The sequence below is a fragment of the Tricharina praecox genome, assembly GCF_024521635.1.
Source record: "Tricharina praecox strain CBS 144465 chromosome Unknown BZA05scaffold_23, whole genome shotgun sequence".
NCBI lineage: Eukaryota > Fungi > Ascomycota > Pezizomycetes > Pezizales > Pyronemataceae > Tricharina > Tricharina praecox.
The window spans coordinates 13,437-29,666 of NW_026250425.1; the positions used below are offsets into that span (position 1 = coordinate 13,437).

Sequence of the window (16,230 nt, forward strand, 5' to 3'; positions counted from 1 at the left end):
TCCAATCACATCGAACACGGGCATCAGCATGCCCCAGACTCCCAAGCGATGCGGAACGTTCACCGGCCGATCGCCCTGACCAGTATCGGTCTCTGCTCTCCGCCCCCTCACAAGTGACCACCCCTAACCCACCACTTGCTGTACGGTATGCACATATAGTAGTAGTCTACACATCATACTCGTAGATTACGTTCCATCCCTCCCCCCTCCCTCCCGTTCACGGCCGCCCCGAACGAAAGAAAGACAGAATCATCGAGCATCCAGGGACGATGCTAACTATATCTTCTCTCTCAGTCTCTAGGGTAAGGCAGCAGGCAGCCAGGCAGGCAGTGCCCATTGTTAGCCTAGCCTTCATGGCTATCCGCTGCACCTCGGTGCGGTGGGGTGGGGCCTACTGGGCTGGCAGGAGAGATATCTCGTATGTATGTCAAGCGGATTTGGAGGCACGAAGCGGGAAGCGTGCGTCGCGTCTCTCTCTCTCTCTCTCTCTCTCTCCCTTCGCATCGCATCGCTTCGCATGGCATCGCTTCGCAGCCTCGGCGCCGGCCGGCCGGCCCACCACCACCGTTACCACCACGATCGCCCGAAGGGAATCCACTCACGTAAGTGTCTCCACACTCCATAAAGCCTGTCTCGGGTGTGCCCGAGAACGGGGGGTTTGGGAAAGCCGGGGCGTTGGACTGGAACGAAAGCGGATAACTACTGCCTGTAGTGCCTGTCCTTCTCGTCCGAGATGTGGTGGCGTCACCGTCGGCGGGGCCGGGTAATTGCCACTTCCATCTGCTGGAACTTGTCGAGACTCGAGCTTCCTTCGATCATCCCCGCACATCCCATCTCGAGTCTCGACGGTAGGCGCCGGCCCTAAGCAATGCACTCGTCTCTGTGTAGGCGGTCGTCTCTGAGCATTCTTCTCTACTCTACGCTCCGGTCTCTAGGCAGTCGTCTCTGCTCTACGCACTCGTCTTCACTCTCCGCAACTGCTCATCTCTCCGCACTCATCTCTCCGCACTCGTCTACCTCTGCAGCCAATCAGAACACCACCGGCAAGAGCTCTGCTCGCCCCATCGCCTGGCAAGAGCTTAGCCCTCATCCCTCTTCCCTCCAGCCAGCCAGCCCGGTTTCGATTGGTCGGGACAACATCACGTGTGGAAGGCGTGGGCTGCGTGGAAGGAGAGGAACAAATTTCCGGAAGCGAGGCAAACGCATGATAACGGAATTCGGGAGAAGCTCCTAACTGCTTGAAGCTGGCTTCATAAGGGGGGTGAAGTTGGAACGAATCATTTCTCGCGCTACCGGCGACGACAGGCATTCCCCAGCTGTGCTGCATAAACGGCCTGCTTGACGGCGGAACTCCGTGGGCATTTCCCCCCGGTGCACATCACATCTCACAAATCCCTTTCTTTCTTGCCTCTGCGGTGGAGTCAGTTTTGTAATATGTATCCATCTACCTACATATGACATACCTAACTACGTGCTCCATCATGTATCAGCCAAAGTGAACTTACCGTGTGGGGGAGGGCGAGTGTGCCTGACGCCCTTCCAACACTAACCATTGGAAACTCTGCAGGCCCATCCTGGGAAACACCCCCTCCCCCCAAGACCTGAGGAATCCTTCCATGATCGTTCCGTGTGTGTGTCTGATGCGTGCCTGCTACACACCTACAACTACCTGCTACCGAGAAATGAGGTATCAAAAAATAATCAACAAAAAAAAAACAGAGTTCGAATATCTAACTGTACTATAGGTGAGTACCCTACCCACAGCTCCTACTCTAAACCGTCCATCTAACCTGCGCTCACGAATTTCTTCAGCCTGTTCGTGCTCGTTCAGATGCTGGAACCAACTCGACAGGGCCTGGTAGCTAACGAGCTACCGTATGGAGTAAGAGAAGTCCGCTCACTGCATGGCCCCGAAAAGCCTCTAGCAGAACCCACTCGCACACCTTCCCTTCCTGCTTCTCACGCCATGCATGGGTTGCGATGATTATTGATACAGATGGCTTATTCCTCGCGGCTAGTTTGCCTGGATGGGAAAGGAGGGGAGCGGGGGGGGGGGGGGGGGGGGGGGGGCTCTCACTTCCCTTTCTTCGTCTGTCTCTGTCTCTGTTCGCTCGCCTCATCCTTCCATCTCCTCCTCCTCCTCCTCCCTCCTCTTCTTTCCCTTCTTCCTTTTCCTTCCTCCTTGATCCTGCTGAACCAACGACGACGACGACCCCCGCCCATGAAGCGGAGACATGCGATAGCAAAACGAAAAACCGACCTTCAACCACCACGCCCGCACTCGTCCGTTCATCATCGCCGACTCACGCGGTCCCTCGACTCTGGTGTCAGGACAACAACCACAAACCTCCATGGAACGGTAGAGCGGTCGCCACCGAAATGCTTAATGGATGGACACCAATCATCATCGAGTGGGCGCTAATCGCCCTGTCGCTCATCTTTGTCCTTCTGCGCATATACGTCCGCTTCTCGGTGCCGACCACCGATCCCCACTACAAGCTGGCCGATGCCATCGTCATCGTGGCGTGGCTGGCGCTCGCAGTCATGGTCGTGCTGGATACAGTGCTGTCAAAGTTGTCGCTGTTCGATTCCGCGAGCAATTTCGATCGGACGTTGGTCATGAAGAACGAGAAGCCGGAGGATAATGTTCGGATGTTGAAGGTTCGAGCCCACCCATCCGGATGGAACGTGTGAAGGCAGGGGGATTGGGGGGAAAGGCCAAGGAAAGGGCAACGTTGGGAGGGAAAAATTGGTGGAGAGCGGGACGGGAACATCGGGGGCACAACCGGACTCGGAGCCGGAGAAAGAATCGGTGTTTCGGGAGGGGAGAGGGGGGAAGGGCGGGGAAGAGGGAATTTGGACGATTTCAGAGATCGCGAAGACTGACGGTTTTTTTGTTTTTTTGGTTGCAGATTATTTACGCCTCCGTCTTTCCGTACACCGTCGCCATTTACCTCGTTAAAGCGGCGCTTCTGATATGGTACTACACCATAACGCCCAAGACGCTGACACGCTGCCGCCGCGCTCTGCAGCTCATATCGGCACTTTGCGTCATCAGCTTTCTCCTGGCGTTAGGATTCAGCTTTCTCTGGTGCTGGCCGGTGTCGAGGAATTGGACACTGGAGGGACCACGGATATGTATCGCGTCGGCTCAGGCCCCCACTTTCTACATCACTTTCGCTTGCCACATCCTGACCGACTTACTGATCTTCGTCTACCCTTTTCCGCTGATGAGGCACGCTCGGCTTGCGCGGCACGACCGCCGCGCATGGGGTATTGTTATTCTATTTGCGTTGGGCTTTCTGGCGATCGCATGCACCCTTGCTCGGGTCGCTGCCACCATCATGAGGTATGTCCTTTAATTGGTTCCATCCATCCCATCCATCCCATCCATCCCATCCATCCCATCCATCCCATCCATCCCATCCATCCGATTCATCTGATTCATCCGATTCATATTCGGCTCTGACCGATCAGTTTCCTAACCGTTACCAGCGGGACCACCAATGTGGTTGCAGTATGGACGACAGTCGAATGCACCACCGGCATCATCATCGCCTGCTGTCCTGCGCTCCGCATCCTGATACAATCCTCCAAGCCAGCAGCCCGGATCCACCACCACCACCACCACCACCACGACTGCGGCTCATCCCCGAAACACCACCACGGTTCGACCGACACTTACGCCTCGACGTACGTCTCGACGAACCACACGGTACGCACGACACTAGCCGCCAGCGAGATATGGGACGGCACGGACTCGACGGCGCCGGAGTGGATACGACTGGGGTCGCGGGGGATGATGCACAGCGGAAACGGCGGGATGTTCCACGGCGGCGGCGGGAAGGACATCGAGATGGGCAGTTTCGTCTCTGGCTGCGGCGACGACGACGAGAACGACATTAAGGCGATGCACACCACGCACGGCTGTGGAGGAGGTGGGCACGGTGGGCAGCAAGTGCACTCGCCCGCCAGCTCGAAAGCACCAGGCTTCGTTTTGCAGCCCGGACGGGGGATAATACAGCATGCGCCCGGGGTCGCGCCGTCCGGCGGCGTCCCCTGCTGGATGGACCTTCCCGACCCACCGTTCCTGTCGGAGAAAGACGAGGACGACGACGACAGCGACTGCGATCACAGCCAGAAACTGAATCCTCCGCCGCCGCCCAGCAAGACCAAGCTGCGGTGGGAGGTGGACGACGGCGGAAAGGAGTGGGATGACGGAAGCGTGCAGGAGAATCGCGATCGGTGGGACTCGATATGTCCGCGCGCCTGTGAGCGGCTGGACAGAATCGTCGAGACGCTGAGTGAACCCGCCGCTGCGACTAAGAGGTGGAGTCAGGGAAGCTTTGGCGACCGGAATAGTCATCACCATCGCATCGGACGGAAGGACGACGATGAGGAGGAGCGCGCCGTCATCAGCAAGGAGGCGTTCTTTTTCGATTGATCCGATATGACCAGGGGCGGATTCCTTTCCTGTAATGACGGCATTTCGGTTTTTTTTATTGCATTGCATTTTATTTGTGTATATATCCTTTTCTCTTCTCTTTCTCTTCTCTTTCTCTTTTCTTCTTTTTTTTGTTTTCTACATGTCATGTCTGGGATTTTGCGTTCATGATTTTCATCGTGTTTTTTTTTTCTTTCTCTTTTCGTTTTTGCTTTGGGGGGTTCATTTTTAGAGCTGGCGTACTTGGACTTCGGAGTAGTGAGCGGTGATATATACAAGCGTGTTCTATAACGTTAGATGTCTGTACAATCAGTAGGTAGTATCTATCATACTTGGCTGCGGATTGCGTTTTTTCGGTCCGTCCTTGCTCGTGTCGTGTCGTGTCGATCGCCGGAGGAGTGACTTTGGTGAAATGCGACCCTCTACTACGGTACCGGTGTGACAGATGCATACCTCGTACGGAAACATCCATCTCACGCCCACGATACCAGCCAGCAACGAGCATGTCGATGCGCTGGTGTATGTCGTATCTCCGTTCGGCGTCCGAGCGGTATGGGTTCGTTTAAACGGTTATGTACAGTAACTACGTAGCGAAGGCCAGGAAAGGCAAAGGAAGGTTGAAAAAACCAGGGCGTGGTCAGTGGTGGGATCACCCAAGCATTCCCTCCCTCCCGAGGAGATGCAATGAGATGGAGATGGTGCGGGCTAGGAAGACTCTATGTATAATATGTGATTGTACGTAAATTCGGCAGTTTATTGGGTCTGAGTCTGAATCGACGTGAATCGGGGCCTGGGTAGTAGTGGGTAGGTAAGGACTTAGGTAATACGAGGACACTTCGCGGTGAGTGAAAGTTTGATGAGCCTTCACGGCGAGGAGGGGGGATGGACTCCGATGGAGTCGCCGGTGCGCGAAACGAATGCGACTGGCGTCTGGCGTTCGCGGGACCACTGGGTCAGCTACAAACGTATAGCAACTACCACCTACCGATGCGACGTCTCGTCCTCTCCGTCCTCAAATTCCGACATCTCAACAGCGAAAGTCTGTCTGAAAGTCTGGGAGACGATGGCGCAGGGCAGGGCAGGGCGGGCAGGGCCGTCTCGAACTCTCAGGACGAGACTAGCTGCTCTAGCGTTGATCCGCCCGACAGACTTGCCCGGACATCCATCTTCTCCTCTTCACAGTCCATCCCCATCCCCCACCCCGCTAGAGTAGTTGGTTAGGGCATCTCGGCATCGCGACTCGGGTAACGACACCGCATCGCATGTTCGCTTGCGTCGAGTGTCGAGTTTCAGTATCGAGCGTGAGTGGTCGGGGGGACGGGGGAACGGGGGGCGGGTGCGGCAACTTCTGCGAGCCGACGTCCTCCCCGGACTCTCGCCACTCGTGTGTTTCGCCATTGTAGAGTACTGGTAACTGGAGTACTGGCAACTGGAGCACTGGCAACTGGAGCACCGGCAACTGGAGCAGTGGCAACTGGAGCACTGGCAACTGGAGCACTGGCAACTGGAGCACTGGCAACTGGAGCACTGGTAACTGGAGCACTGGTAATTGGAGCACTGGTAATTGGAGCACTGGCAACTGGAGCACCGGCAACTGGAGCACTGGTAACTGGAGCACTGGTAATTGGAGCACTGGTAACTGGAGCACTGGTAACTGGAGCACTGGGTATAACCTGAGACTGCCGCCTGGTTACTTACCTACGGACCTCGCGAAAAGATGACTGATACATCGTTGGAGTATGTTCCTACAATTTCGCAAAGGGGGTGGTGTCGCTGGTGTACATAGAGTCGCAGTAGGCACGGTGACGTTCGTTCGTCGGTACATAACTGGACCGGACGGAGCAGGCCACATTATTCCCCTAGTTCGCACCCGGTACGCTACTCTCATACCAGTACCTATCGTCGTCGATGTATTTACCGTGCTCCAGGTACCGGTGCATACGGTACTCTATGTACACAACCTACCTACCACATACACCCTGTCGAATTTCCCACCCACGCCACGCCACGCCACGCAAGACAGGCAGGCCGAGGGAGGGAATAATCTATGGAGATCCGATGCTTTCCTCCCTTGAGCCCATGCTTGGGCCCTTGAGCCCTTCCCTTCCCTTCCCCTCGCGTGGGCCGTGCGCGCGCGCGAGGGAGCGAGGGAGCGAGAGGGAGCGAGAGGAAAGGGAAGGGGTGTATTACCCCAGATCTTGGACGGCTTAGCGGGCTGCGGGCAGCGGCCGTGGGGCCGTGTCGATCAGGGAAGGGGAGATGTGGTCTCCGATAAGTCACCGAGGTGCTTTTTGCTGGTGCTGGTGCCTGGTGGTGGATGGTGGATGGTGGATGGTGGTGGGTGGATCCTCCAATACGACACGACCCGGTATAGGTCTGTCTGCCCTGAGCCGCTCGTTCGCTCGCGCGTGCGTCGGCGTGGACCCCCCTCCCTCCACCCCCCTCCACCCCCCGGCGCCCCCGTTGTTGTTGATTCATTCCTCCCGAAGACACGAGCCCATCGTTGGAATTTGGCCCCCACAACCAGATCAGTCGCGCGCGGGAGACTAGACGCGAGGAGAGGAAGAGCAGCAGCAGGAGGAGGAGGAGGAGGAGAGGAGGAAGAGGAGGAGGAGAGGAAAGTACTCGGTTACCGGTGGTGGATAGAGAGAGCGCGGCCCGAAAATCCGGCGATGTGAGACTTCCTTCGTGGACGTTGGCGAACCATCCTACCAGGTAGTAGATCCCAGCGCGGACTGACATTCGCCCCCGGCGTGTAGCTTCCCCCGTTCAAAGGGAATCCCCAGTGCCGGAACTTGGAAGCATGCGGCGGGCAGCTGGGTATTTATGTCTGAGATGAGATGGGAATCCCGAGTGAGAGATATATCGGGCCTTCGGTACCTCGAGTTGAATCTGCAGGTGAGATTCCTACTTTGTACCTACATACATACCCAGGGATACCGTACCCGGTGCCGATGTCTAAAAGCTTCGCCGAAGCGACATCCGCCCGAGCTTCCGAGTGTTAATTTGCTGATTAGAATAGTCGGTGTAGGAAAGCAGGCATCCATCGACTCATCGACTGGGAACTGCCGCTTCGGCTGCGGAAATAGACGCCGGTATTTTTATCATGAGAAATCCTTCAGGTGGGGTAATTCTTTTTGTTTGATCAGTAACTGCTTGCGACCTAAGTAGATCATGGCAATCTTCAGATGGGGTAATGCGCACTCTTTGTATGATAACTTGTCCCGGATCATACGGGAGACACTGTGATGGTTGGTCAGCCGATGTCCTACGAGAGAAAACGTGCGCAGTGCGATGCCGACTACTATATTGCACTCCTGATACCCGGCTCGGTCAGGATTAGAAACTTCACCTTCCACCTCCAGCCCTCGCGAGTCACGTAGCCGCGGGCCGGACCGGCACTGCAAGGTACCGTGCCTATGATAAGATCACTCCATAGTGCACCGGTGCGACGTTGGACACAGCCATCACTCTTGCCGGGAGAATAATGACACCGAAACGTATGTACGTAGCCTTTTGTTTGCCGGGATCCAATCAACTGCGCGTTCCTCGATTCCCAGTACTTACATCCATCCTGTACATTCCTACAGTGTTTCAACGTCGATCCAACGACCACGGCTATCCGGCCTCCCAAAGTAGAGAGTGTTACTGTATATACCGTGCAACCTCGTATTCGATACCTATCGGAATGCTTGAGGATAATTATGATTAGTCGATGCAGATGGCATGTTGGGGTTATGAAGTCTGTATAAAGCACGCTCCTGGAGCCAGAAGTTCACGCTCTCCACAATCACCAAGGTCTTTGTATACCATTCAGCTTGCCCACGATGCGTGCTACCACCACCCTGTTCTCCCTGTCCCTCCTTCTGGCTGTCTCCGCCAGAAACACCTATCGCTCCGTCCTTACAGACTGCCTGAACACGGCTTCGGTGCCAATACTCCTCACGTCCACCACCGGCTGGGCAGATGAGATCGAGCCATACAACCTCCGCTTCACGCCCGCACCTTCCGTCGTGGCCATTCCGCGCACTCAAGCAGAAGTACACATGATCTCACCCCGGGGGGGGGTGTTCCACCACGTTCTGTCCATGACTAACCATGCATTCCAGGTGCAATCTGCGGTGAAATGCGCACACGCAAACAAAATCCGGGTTTCGGTCAAAGGCGGCGGCCATAGCTACGGTGCCTACGGACTCAGCGGCACACTGGTACTCGACATGGCCGAGTTCCAGACCGTGAATCTCGACCAGACCACCAAGATCGCTACCGTCGGAGCCGGTGTTCGGCTAGGGAACATGGCCAATAAGCTCTTCTCACTGGGGAAGCGTGGGTTCGTAACCTCCCTGCCCTTCCGTTTTGCTATCCGTTGCTGAACATCGCCAGCGTTCCCCACGGAACCTGTGAGGGCGTAGGAATCGGCGGCCACGCCACACTCGGCGGCTTCGGCCTCGACTCGCGCCTCTGGGGGTTAACGGTGGACACGATCTCGTCGGTGACCGCCGTGCTCGCAAACGGCACTGCCGTGACCGCGTCCGCTTCTCAAAACAAGGAGCTATTCTGGGCGTTGCGGGGCGCGGGGCCGGGCTTCGCCGTGGTCACCTCCTTCAAGCTCAAGACCTTTGCTGCGCCCGCCGTAAACATCAACTGGTCGTACACGTACTCGTTCCCGACCCCGGCGGCCGCCGCAACCGCATTCCAGATCGCGCAGACGTGGGGACAGCAGAGCGCCCCCAAGGAGCTGGGGTACGGCATCATGCTGTTTCCTGGGAATGCGTTTATCGTCCGTGGTGTCTACTACGGCGCGAAGGCGAAGTACGATGCGCTCATTGCACCGCTTCTGGCGAAGTTGAAGACGGCGCATGGGGGTGTCGAGCCGACGAAGAGCGTTAAAACCCTCGGCTGGATCGACTCGCTGACGGATCTGGCGGGCGCGGCGTTGGCGACCCCCGCTAGGGGTTATGATGCCCATGATACTTTTGTATACACACCCACCCCTCCCCCTCCCGCTCGTGTGATAAGGACTGACAGGTTGTAGTACGCGAAATCCATCGTCACCGCCGAATCCGCACCGCTCTCCTTCGAAGCGCTCACCGCGCTGTTCACCTACCTATACACCGTCGTTCCGCCCAGCTCAGCGCAATGGATGATAATCGCGAACCTCTACGGCGGCCCGGGCAGCGTGATCAACTCTTTGCCCGCATCGACCGATCCCAGCTCAACCAGCAGCTACGCCCACCGCACCGCCGGCTACGTCTTCCAGCTATACGCGTACACCGCCAACTCCCTGCCGCCGTTCGATGCCGATATTATCCCGCTCGTGGAGGGCATGGTTACCGCGATGGGAGAGGAGGCCGCAGACCTGCCCGCTTATGCGCCGTATGCGGACCCGGAGCTGGGCCAGGCCGAGGCGCAGGTTAGGTACTGGGGTGATGGAGTCGCGAGACTGAAGGTTATCAAGGCCCAGGTCGATCCCATGGGGATTTTGTACAATCCGCAGGGGTTTTAGAGGTGTTGTTAATGTTGGGGTAAGTCGCTGGAGGGGGGGGGGGGGGGGGTAGATGATAGATATATATTAGATTCAGAAATATACTGGTTGAAACTTGAGGTAGCCGTGGGTTCTAGAGCTTTTGCGAGGCGGTGAATGTGCGGTTGAGTGTGGGGTGGTATTGGCCCTGAGCGGCGTGGGGATGGCGCGCAGCTGCTGGAAACTTTCATTCATCGGTGTAACAGTACTGTTTGGACACTACCAGAAGCGTATGACTACTGGAAACTCCCATTCAGTCGTTAGGTACTGCTTGGAACACCCTCAGCGGCGTATGGCTACTGGAAGGTCTCGTTCATCAGTATAGGCCCTGCTTGGAACACCATCAGTGGGATATGGCTTTGCTAGAGCCACTAGGGCAGTTCATGTCGGCGGCGAAGAGAGACGAGTTCGTTCATATGCGATCACTCGCCCGGGAGAACGATACCGCAGAATCCACCGTCAAAGTGAATAGAAGACACTAAGCTTCATTGAAAATGGTAGCATGCCTTCCGGCAATCGAAGTGAAATTTTATTGGCCCCCACAGGTTTCCACGGTGGGCCGGTGGTACATGAAATCGTGCCGGTCAGCAGATCTTACATATGGTACCCGCCGCCTTGGGGAGCGCTGCACCATGGTCCATGGCCCCGGGCACCGAGGATGGTTAGATACCGGGGGAAGGGCGGAATGGGGCGTTTGGTGTTCGTAATCGGCGCTTACCGCATAGCCTGCCGCTACCAACCTACCTAGGTTGGAATGTATTGTACAATACATAAAACAACGTATTGATCAGGACGGGGGTAGTTTTTCACCGAGCCCGACTACCGGGACTGGACTGTAGATGTATAGGGGGAGTACTGATGCTCTGAGTCTTGATTGCCATGACCTAGATGGGCCTCATCCTATACAACAGAAGAAAAAAGAAAAAGAAAAGAAAAGAAAAACCTCCGGCTAGTTTTCGGGCTTTTTCTTAGGACTCGGCTCGCATAGTAAAATATCCTCCATCCGTCATGGTAGCTCCAGGGGACACAGTAATAAATCTCGTGCTGCTGCCCGCGAGTATTTGCCGCGTGCAAGCCACGAATCTTCAAACTTGGTACTAGTACTAGTACTCCAGCTCAGTCATTGTTTTCCATTCCATTCCAGGCTCCTAAACTAAAGCCGCCGGACGGACCTGCTTTCATCAGCCCATATATTCTCAACCGTTCGAGTGGAAGAACGTACACTAAGCTTCAACTAACGATCCCAATCAAGCCAAACTTTTCTCGGCATTCCCCGATCTCCTAGTCCTCCGCCGCCTGGTGTCCCCGGACTCTTCCATTATCCCATTGACCAACGCCGCGCCCATGAGGACGCCAGCCTTCACCCACGGCTCCCACTGGCCGATCGAAAACATTGGATCGAAGCTCGGCAAGCCGCCGCTCATAGTAGCAAAGATATATTCGTTGAGGATGATCACGGCGATGAGTGCCGCGAAGCAGATGCGATTAAAGATCTTCGACTTGTCCATCTTGAGGTGGTTCAGCCTGGTCTCCGAGATGTCCTTTATGTCCTCTCCGAGCGAGGATAGGATCCGTATCTTCTGGAAGTTTATCACCAGCGCGTTACGCGCGTGAACTGCGTACACTGGCATTCCGACCATCGCCAGCAGCGTAAGCGCGGTCGTGAATATGAGCGCTTTTTTCTGCAGCGCGCCGTCGAGCATGGCGATGGGGACCACGAGCACCTCCAAGGAACCGCGCAGGACTGAACCACGGCTGAAGCACTCGTAGCTGCAGTCAGAGCCCGATACCGCGATGTCCAGGGGCGTGCGTAATAGTTGTCCGTCGGCACCTCGACACGCTACCTCGCTGCTCTTCTGATCGGCGGAGTCTCCGGCTAAAATTTGCAGTAGATACACCACGATGCAGCACATCTCCCCCGCCCATATCAGGAGCCCCCATATCTCGAATATCCGTCGGCCCGCGGGGTTGCGCAGCGCAGGCGCCCACTGGATCAGTGGGCAGAAGCACAGTACACAGGTGGACAAGAGGACGAGGAGCACGCGTGCGTCGAGGTCGATGACGGACGGGTTATTGCCGTCGTGGCCCAGCACCATCGCGTGGAATGCACCCACGGAGCTGGTCGTCATCGAGGATAGTAGGCAGCCGACGACGAGCCAGCGGTGGGCGCCGACTACGGCGAAGACGAGGGTTACGTAGAAGAGGCAGCGCGGGAGCAGGCCGTAGCTGCCGCTCACGGGGTATACGCATGATACGAGATCGGTCGAGTTGCTGTTGGCGGCGGAGAGGGCGGCGGATGGTGATGCGAATGTTGCGAGGACGCAGAGGATGCGGAGGAGGAGTGGAGTCTTCATCTCTATCGGAAGTGGCAGCGGTGAAGCCTGCTGTTCTGACTTCACGATGCCAGTCGAGACGTACAGGAAGGAGGGGTTGGGTAGGTACCTAGGTGATGGCACAGTCTCGAGCCCAACACAACAACATGCGGATGATGCCTTGGGGCAATAGATGGAAAGCGGCTTAAAAGATGGAACAACGACTACGGGGCGGTGCAGCAATGACGGGTTTCTGGATTTCCGGGTTTGTGGTTGCCCATGGTACCGCGCATGGGATTCTGTGTATATAGAGTTCGTGCAGTGTGCACAGTTGAAAGAATGGAGTGGATGGAGTGATTGGCTTCTTCTGGATCACCCCGCCCTCGCGAGAGAATGCGGCGTTTAATCGAACTGCCTGGCCAGTCGCTGTCTTTGGCTTCGCACGGCGGTCCTCCGCTGCGGTGATGGTGCCCGCGGCGCAGCGGGGCGCAGCGGGGCGCAGCAGTTTGAGTTGTCGGAAGGAATCGAAAGTTACTGCAGTGGGTATCTCTTCCTAGAGAAACTTTGAAATATGGTTTCTGTTCTCTAGCAACCACTGCTCATGTGTCCGTGACTGCCTACAACAGGGGGTCACTTGTAACCGAGCCGCCATAGGTCATCACTGCAGGGCCCATCCATCGCCCATACTCCCGGCGGACCTCTCGTTTATTGCACGGCCGCACATTCAGCTTAGCCCGTATACCCACTCTACCATGTGACAACGGCATGGAAAAGAAAGCATTAAAACTTCCAGATCGAAATCGAAATCGAACGAAGAATTACATGGCAAAAGATAAGACCATCGTGACCTCGTGTTTGGACTTTGGATTCCCACAAGTTGAAAACTCACTCCAACCTACCGCCAGCCGCCTCTCTTGGCAAGATGCTGTAGTATAATCCATCTACCGTTTGGTTGAATCCAACGAACTATTCCACCAAAAGGAAGAGCCTGGTGAAGATGACAACGATAAACCCGATGTAAACTGGGATTATGACGCAAAAAACTTGTACCACGTGGATCGTCCAAAGCAGTTTAGCGTCTGTTGTAGGAGTCGGCTTCTTCAATGGGTTAGGGTTAGGTGTTTGTTCGTTTGCATGGCCTTCTCTGGGTGTGCGTCGTCTGTTATGGCGCTCTTCTCGAATGCAGTGATTGACCGGGGGTTTTGGGAATCGGTACTATTATTCTGGTGACGAGTCTCCGTTCGATCTCCTTATCAGGCAGCTAATAGCTAGGCTAGGAGATATTCAAGTCCGCGATCCATCTGTGGTTCCGGTGGGAGCCAGTGCTGGCTGTCCATAGTGCCAACGACAGTGGTATCTGATCTTGATGGATCAGCAATCTCAAGACTCAAGTCAGCATTTGTTTGAGTGTCTGACACGGATTGATCAATGAAGGGTAAAACTGGAGTAATCTTAACCAAGTAGTACTCTGTGATTAACCTTATGCCGCGGTACCTGCGTCATAGTGAAGCAGGCCGGTGCCGGGTGTTGAGGTGCAGTACCGCCGTGTTCTGTGCTGTACTGTAAGTGCGGCTCCGTGTACTCACGGTACCGTCACACGCACTGTACATACCAGCCGGTGCGGGCACAGGCTGATACTGTATGTTACCTGACAGTATTTGTAGAGCGGGGCGCGCCCCAGGTAGTGATGACCCGGTTAGGTCGAAGGAGTGGCGCCGCGTCCTCCACTACATTCGGTCGAGAATTGACGCCCCAAAGGTGATGGGGTGTCGAATGGGCTGCTTGCGGTCACGCCAGCTCTGGTAGACTGAGCTGGATACCGGCAACGGTGATGATAGGGTAAAGATTTCCAGTTGCTGAAGGGTCTCGTAAAGATCATCTATTGTCACTCAGAAATGCCCGAGTGAGGGCACATGAACAGCACTGGAGGGCGGCGGATATACTACCTAGTAGATGGGCCCCCAGAGGCCAAAGTAGAGGAGTGATCGATGACTAAGGGATGGCAAAGCAATGTGAATATGATAAATGATATGCGGTTCATTGATGTTATCACGATCGCCTAGACATGGGTTGTACGATCTAGTAGGTATGTAGAAGAGCTTTGCACTCGTTTCCCGACTGTCCAAGTGACGGCAGTCGAATATAATCTGGATGGTAAGTCGCTCGCGGTCTCAGCTTTAGCAGATAACTAAAAAGGCCACTATATCAACCCCCGTCAAGACTCAAGTTCTCGGACCGGAGGGACGGTAGTCAACTGTCCACCGTAAACTGTTGCGTTCCACGCCTCCGCACGACCGCTAGTCCTAATCGCAAGCAACTACTGGGCGGGCTGCGGGCAGCCACAGACCTGTCACTCATCTAGAAAAGTTCATCCGTAATGATGGACCAGATGAATCATTGCGAGTGTTGGACTGCAGCTGGTAGCTGAGAAAACCCTAGAAGCGCAACCACACACTGTCACTGTATGTATTTGCTGGCTTGCTGCAAGTCGTGTCTCGACTCTCGACCACACGATGATAAGTCCAAGTTGAAAACGAGACAGTCGTCCAATGACTGCACACGAGGATACCATGATACATGAAAACTCGGAGGTAATCATCTAATGACTGCAAACGACCTCGCAGCATGCCCAGCGGTTTTGCTTCGCCATCACTCGCTCCTGAGCGGTGGGGCGGTATTGATAACGGATGAAGGCACTTGCGCCGTCCGTCCGCCTCTGAGTGACCGATCAACCCAGAGCATTCCACCGCTCCAACCACCCGTATTCGCCAAGCTGCTGTTCACAAAAGCGATCCGACGACCGACGACCGAAGAGCACTGCTGATCTGCCCAGAGGAGGTGCTTTCGAACCCCCCACAAATCACCAATAGGTAACCTACAAGCCATCGCAGGTATGCATGTCTCAGAACGTGGTCGCTCAATATTTATCAATGGCCGTATGTAACTGGCCGGTCGGGGTTTGTAGCGACCTACCGTGAGCAGCTAGCGTACCGGTCAGATGCAGGTGGGATACTCTTTGCATAGCGATTTTCAGGGAGGGGTATGTAAATATCTTCCAGCTGCGTGCCGACGATTGATTGGCGATATCCCAGCGCACTCGAAACTATATGTGCGCAGTAGATCTGGGGATCAGTAGCAGTGTCAGAGAGATCTGGGCGTCAGCCTGGTCGTGAGCCCTGCCTGCACCATCGCCCCGATGCCGCCGTTCGGTTCGTATTCGCGGCGTCCTCTGTCCGGTGCGATATTGCGAGTTGAATACTGACGTTTGCGCCGTTCCAACCGGGATGCCCGGCGGTATCTCACACGCATTATCCTTTGCTCTCGGCGCTCTGGCGGTCGGCTGTGGATCGTGCGTCGATTAATTTCAAGAACGTAATTTCGCATGATGATTTCCACCGCCACCTAGGTACTACGGCACATCCCCAGAAACACTGTGCCGAACCGCATCATGCAATTACCCCGCTCGAGCGCTCCCCGCCAAGTGACTTCCAAGCCGAAGCAATTCCAAATACCGGCCGCAGAAAGCGGGGTTGCAACTTGCATCGTTTGTGGAGATGCCGATGATTCGCAGAGTTGGTATGTAGTCGCCCATCTTTTGTCTCCCTTGGGCCTGGGGGCCGCATATGAGAACAAGGATTCATCCCGGGCGGAGCTGAGCTGAGCGCGCATTCGCCAGAGCCGCTCGCTCGCTCGCTTAATGCCCGGTTCGGAACACTGCCCGTACGTACGTGCCTGCGAGTCTGCGACCGACCAATCGATAAGATAGTTACCGTCGTGTCTTACATATCGATGCCCTCTGGCTACAACTTACATAACTACCTGCTAGGCGTCGGTGGTTGTTTTGCTTTTTCCACCACCGATGCCCGCGGGCTACTCCGCAGTAGGCAACACTGCCGCTGTCACCTCAGCCCTCGGTGGAAGATGGCCAGGCTTGTTCCGACACCCGATGT

The 16,230-nt window shown here is 55.7% G+C and overlaps 3 protein-coding genes across 3 annotated transcripts; 2 read left to right on the forward strand and 1 right to left on the reverse strand.

Moving 5' to 3' along the window:
* Positions 1 to 2,070: 2,070 nt before the first annotated feature.
* On the forward strand, positions 2,071 to 4,517 carry BZA05DRAFT_132501 (uncharacterized protein; the record flags this gene model as incomplete). The annotated part of the gene is made up of 3 exons (XM_051478811.1): positions 2,071 to 2,661; positions 2,913 to 3,349; positions 3,496 to 4,517. Coding segments are annotated over 3 exons (1,977 nt in total), but the record flags the coding sequence as incomplete, so codon positions are not given.
* A 3,633-nt stretch (positions 4,518 to 8,150) lies between these two features.
* On the forward strand, positions 8,151 to 9,983 carry BZA05DRAFT_406188 (uncharacterized protein). Its single transcript, XM_051484487.1, has 4 exons — positions 8,151 to 8,484; positions 8,554 to 8,774; positions 8,828 to 9,422; positions 9,480 to 9,983. The coding sequence occupies exons 1-4, from the start codon at positions 8,272 to 8,274 to the stop codon at positions 9,948 to 9,950; spliced, it is 1,500 nt and encodes a 499-aa protein (XP_051336857.1). The 5' UTR covers positions 8,151 to 8,271; the 3' UTR covers positions 9,951 to 9,983.
* Positions 9,984 to 11,043: 1,060 nt separating this feature from the next.
* BZA05DRAFT_132545 (uncharacterized protein) lies at positions 11,044 to 12,413 on the reverse strand. The gene is made up of 2 exons (XM_051478812.1): positions 11,191 to 12,413; positions 11,044 to 11,140 (listed from the first exon to the last, which is right to left on the reverse strand). The coding sequence occupies exon 1, from the start codon at positions 12,320 to 12,322 to the stop codon at positions 11,216 to 11,218; it is 1,107 nt and encodes a 368-aa protein (XP_051336858.1). The 5' UTR covers positions 12,323 to 12,413; the 3' UTR covers positions 11,044 to 11,140; positions 11,191 to 11,215.
* Positions 12,414 to 16,230: the final 3,817 nt, after the last annotated feature.

Coding starts and splice junctions, on each gene's coding strand:
- BZA05DRAFT_406188 (XM_051484487.1), top strand. CDS start 8,272: ATGCGTGCTACCACCACCCTGTTCTCCCTGTCCCTCCTTCTGGCTGTC. Junction 8,485..8,553: donor TTCCGCGCACTCAAGCAGAA/GTACACATGATC, acceptor CATGCATTCCAG/GTGCAATCTGCGGTGAAATG. Junction 9,423..9,479: donor ATGATGCCCATGATACTTTT/GTATACACACCC, acceptor GACAGGTTGTAG/TACGCGAAATCCATCGTCAC.
- BZA05DRAFT_132545 (XM_051478812.1), bottom strand. CDS start 12,322: ATGAAGACTCCACTCCTCCTCCGCATCCTCTGCGTCCTCGCAACATTC.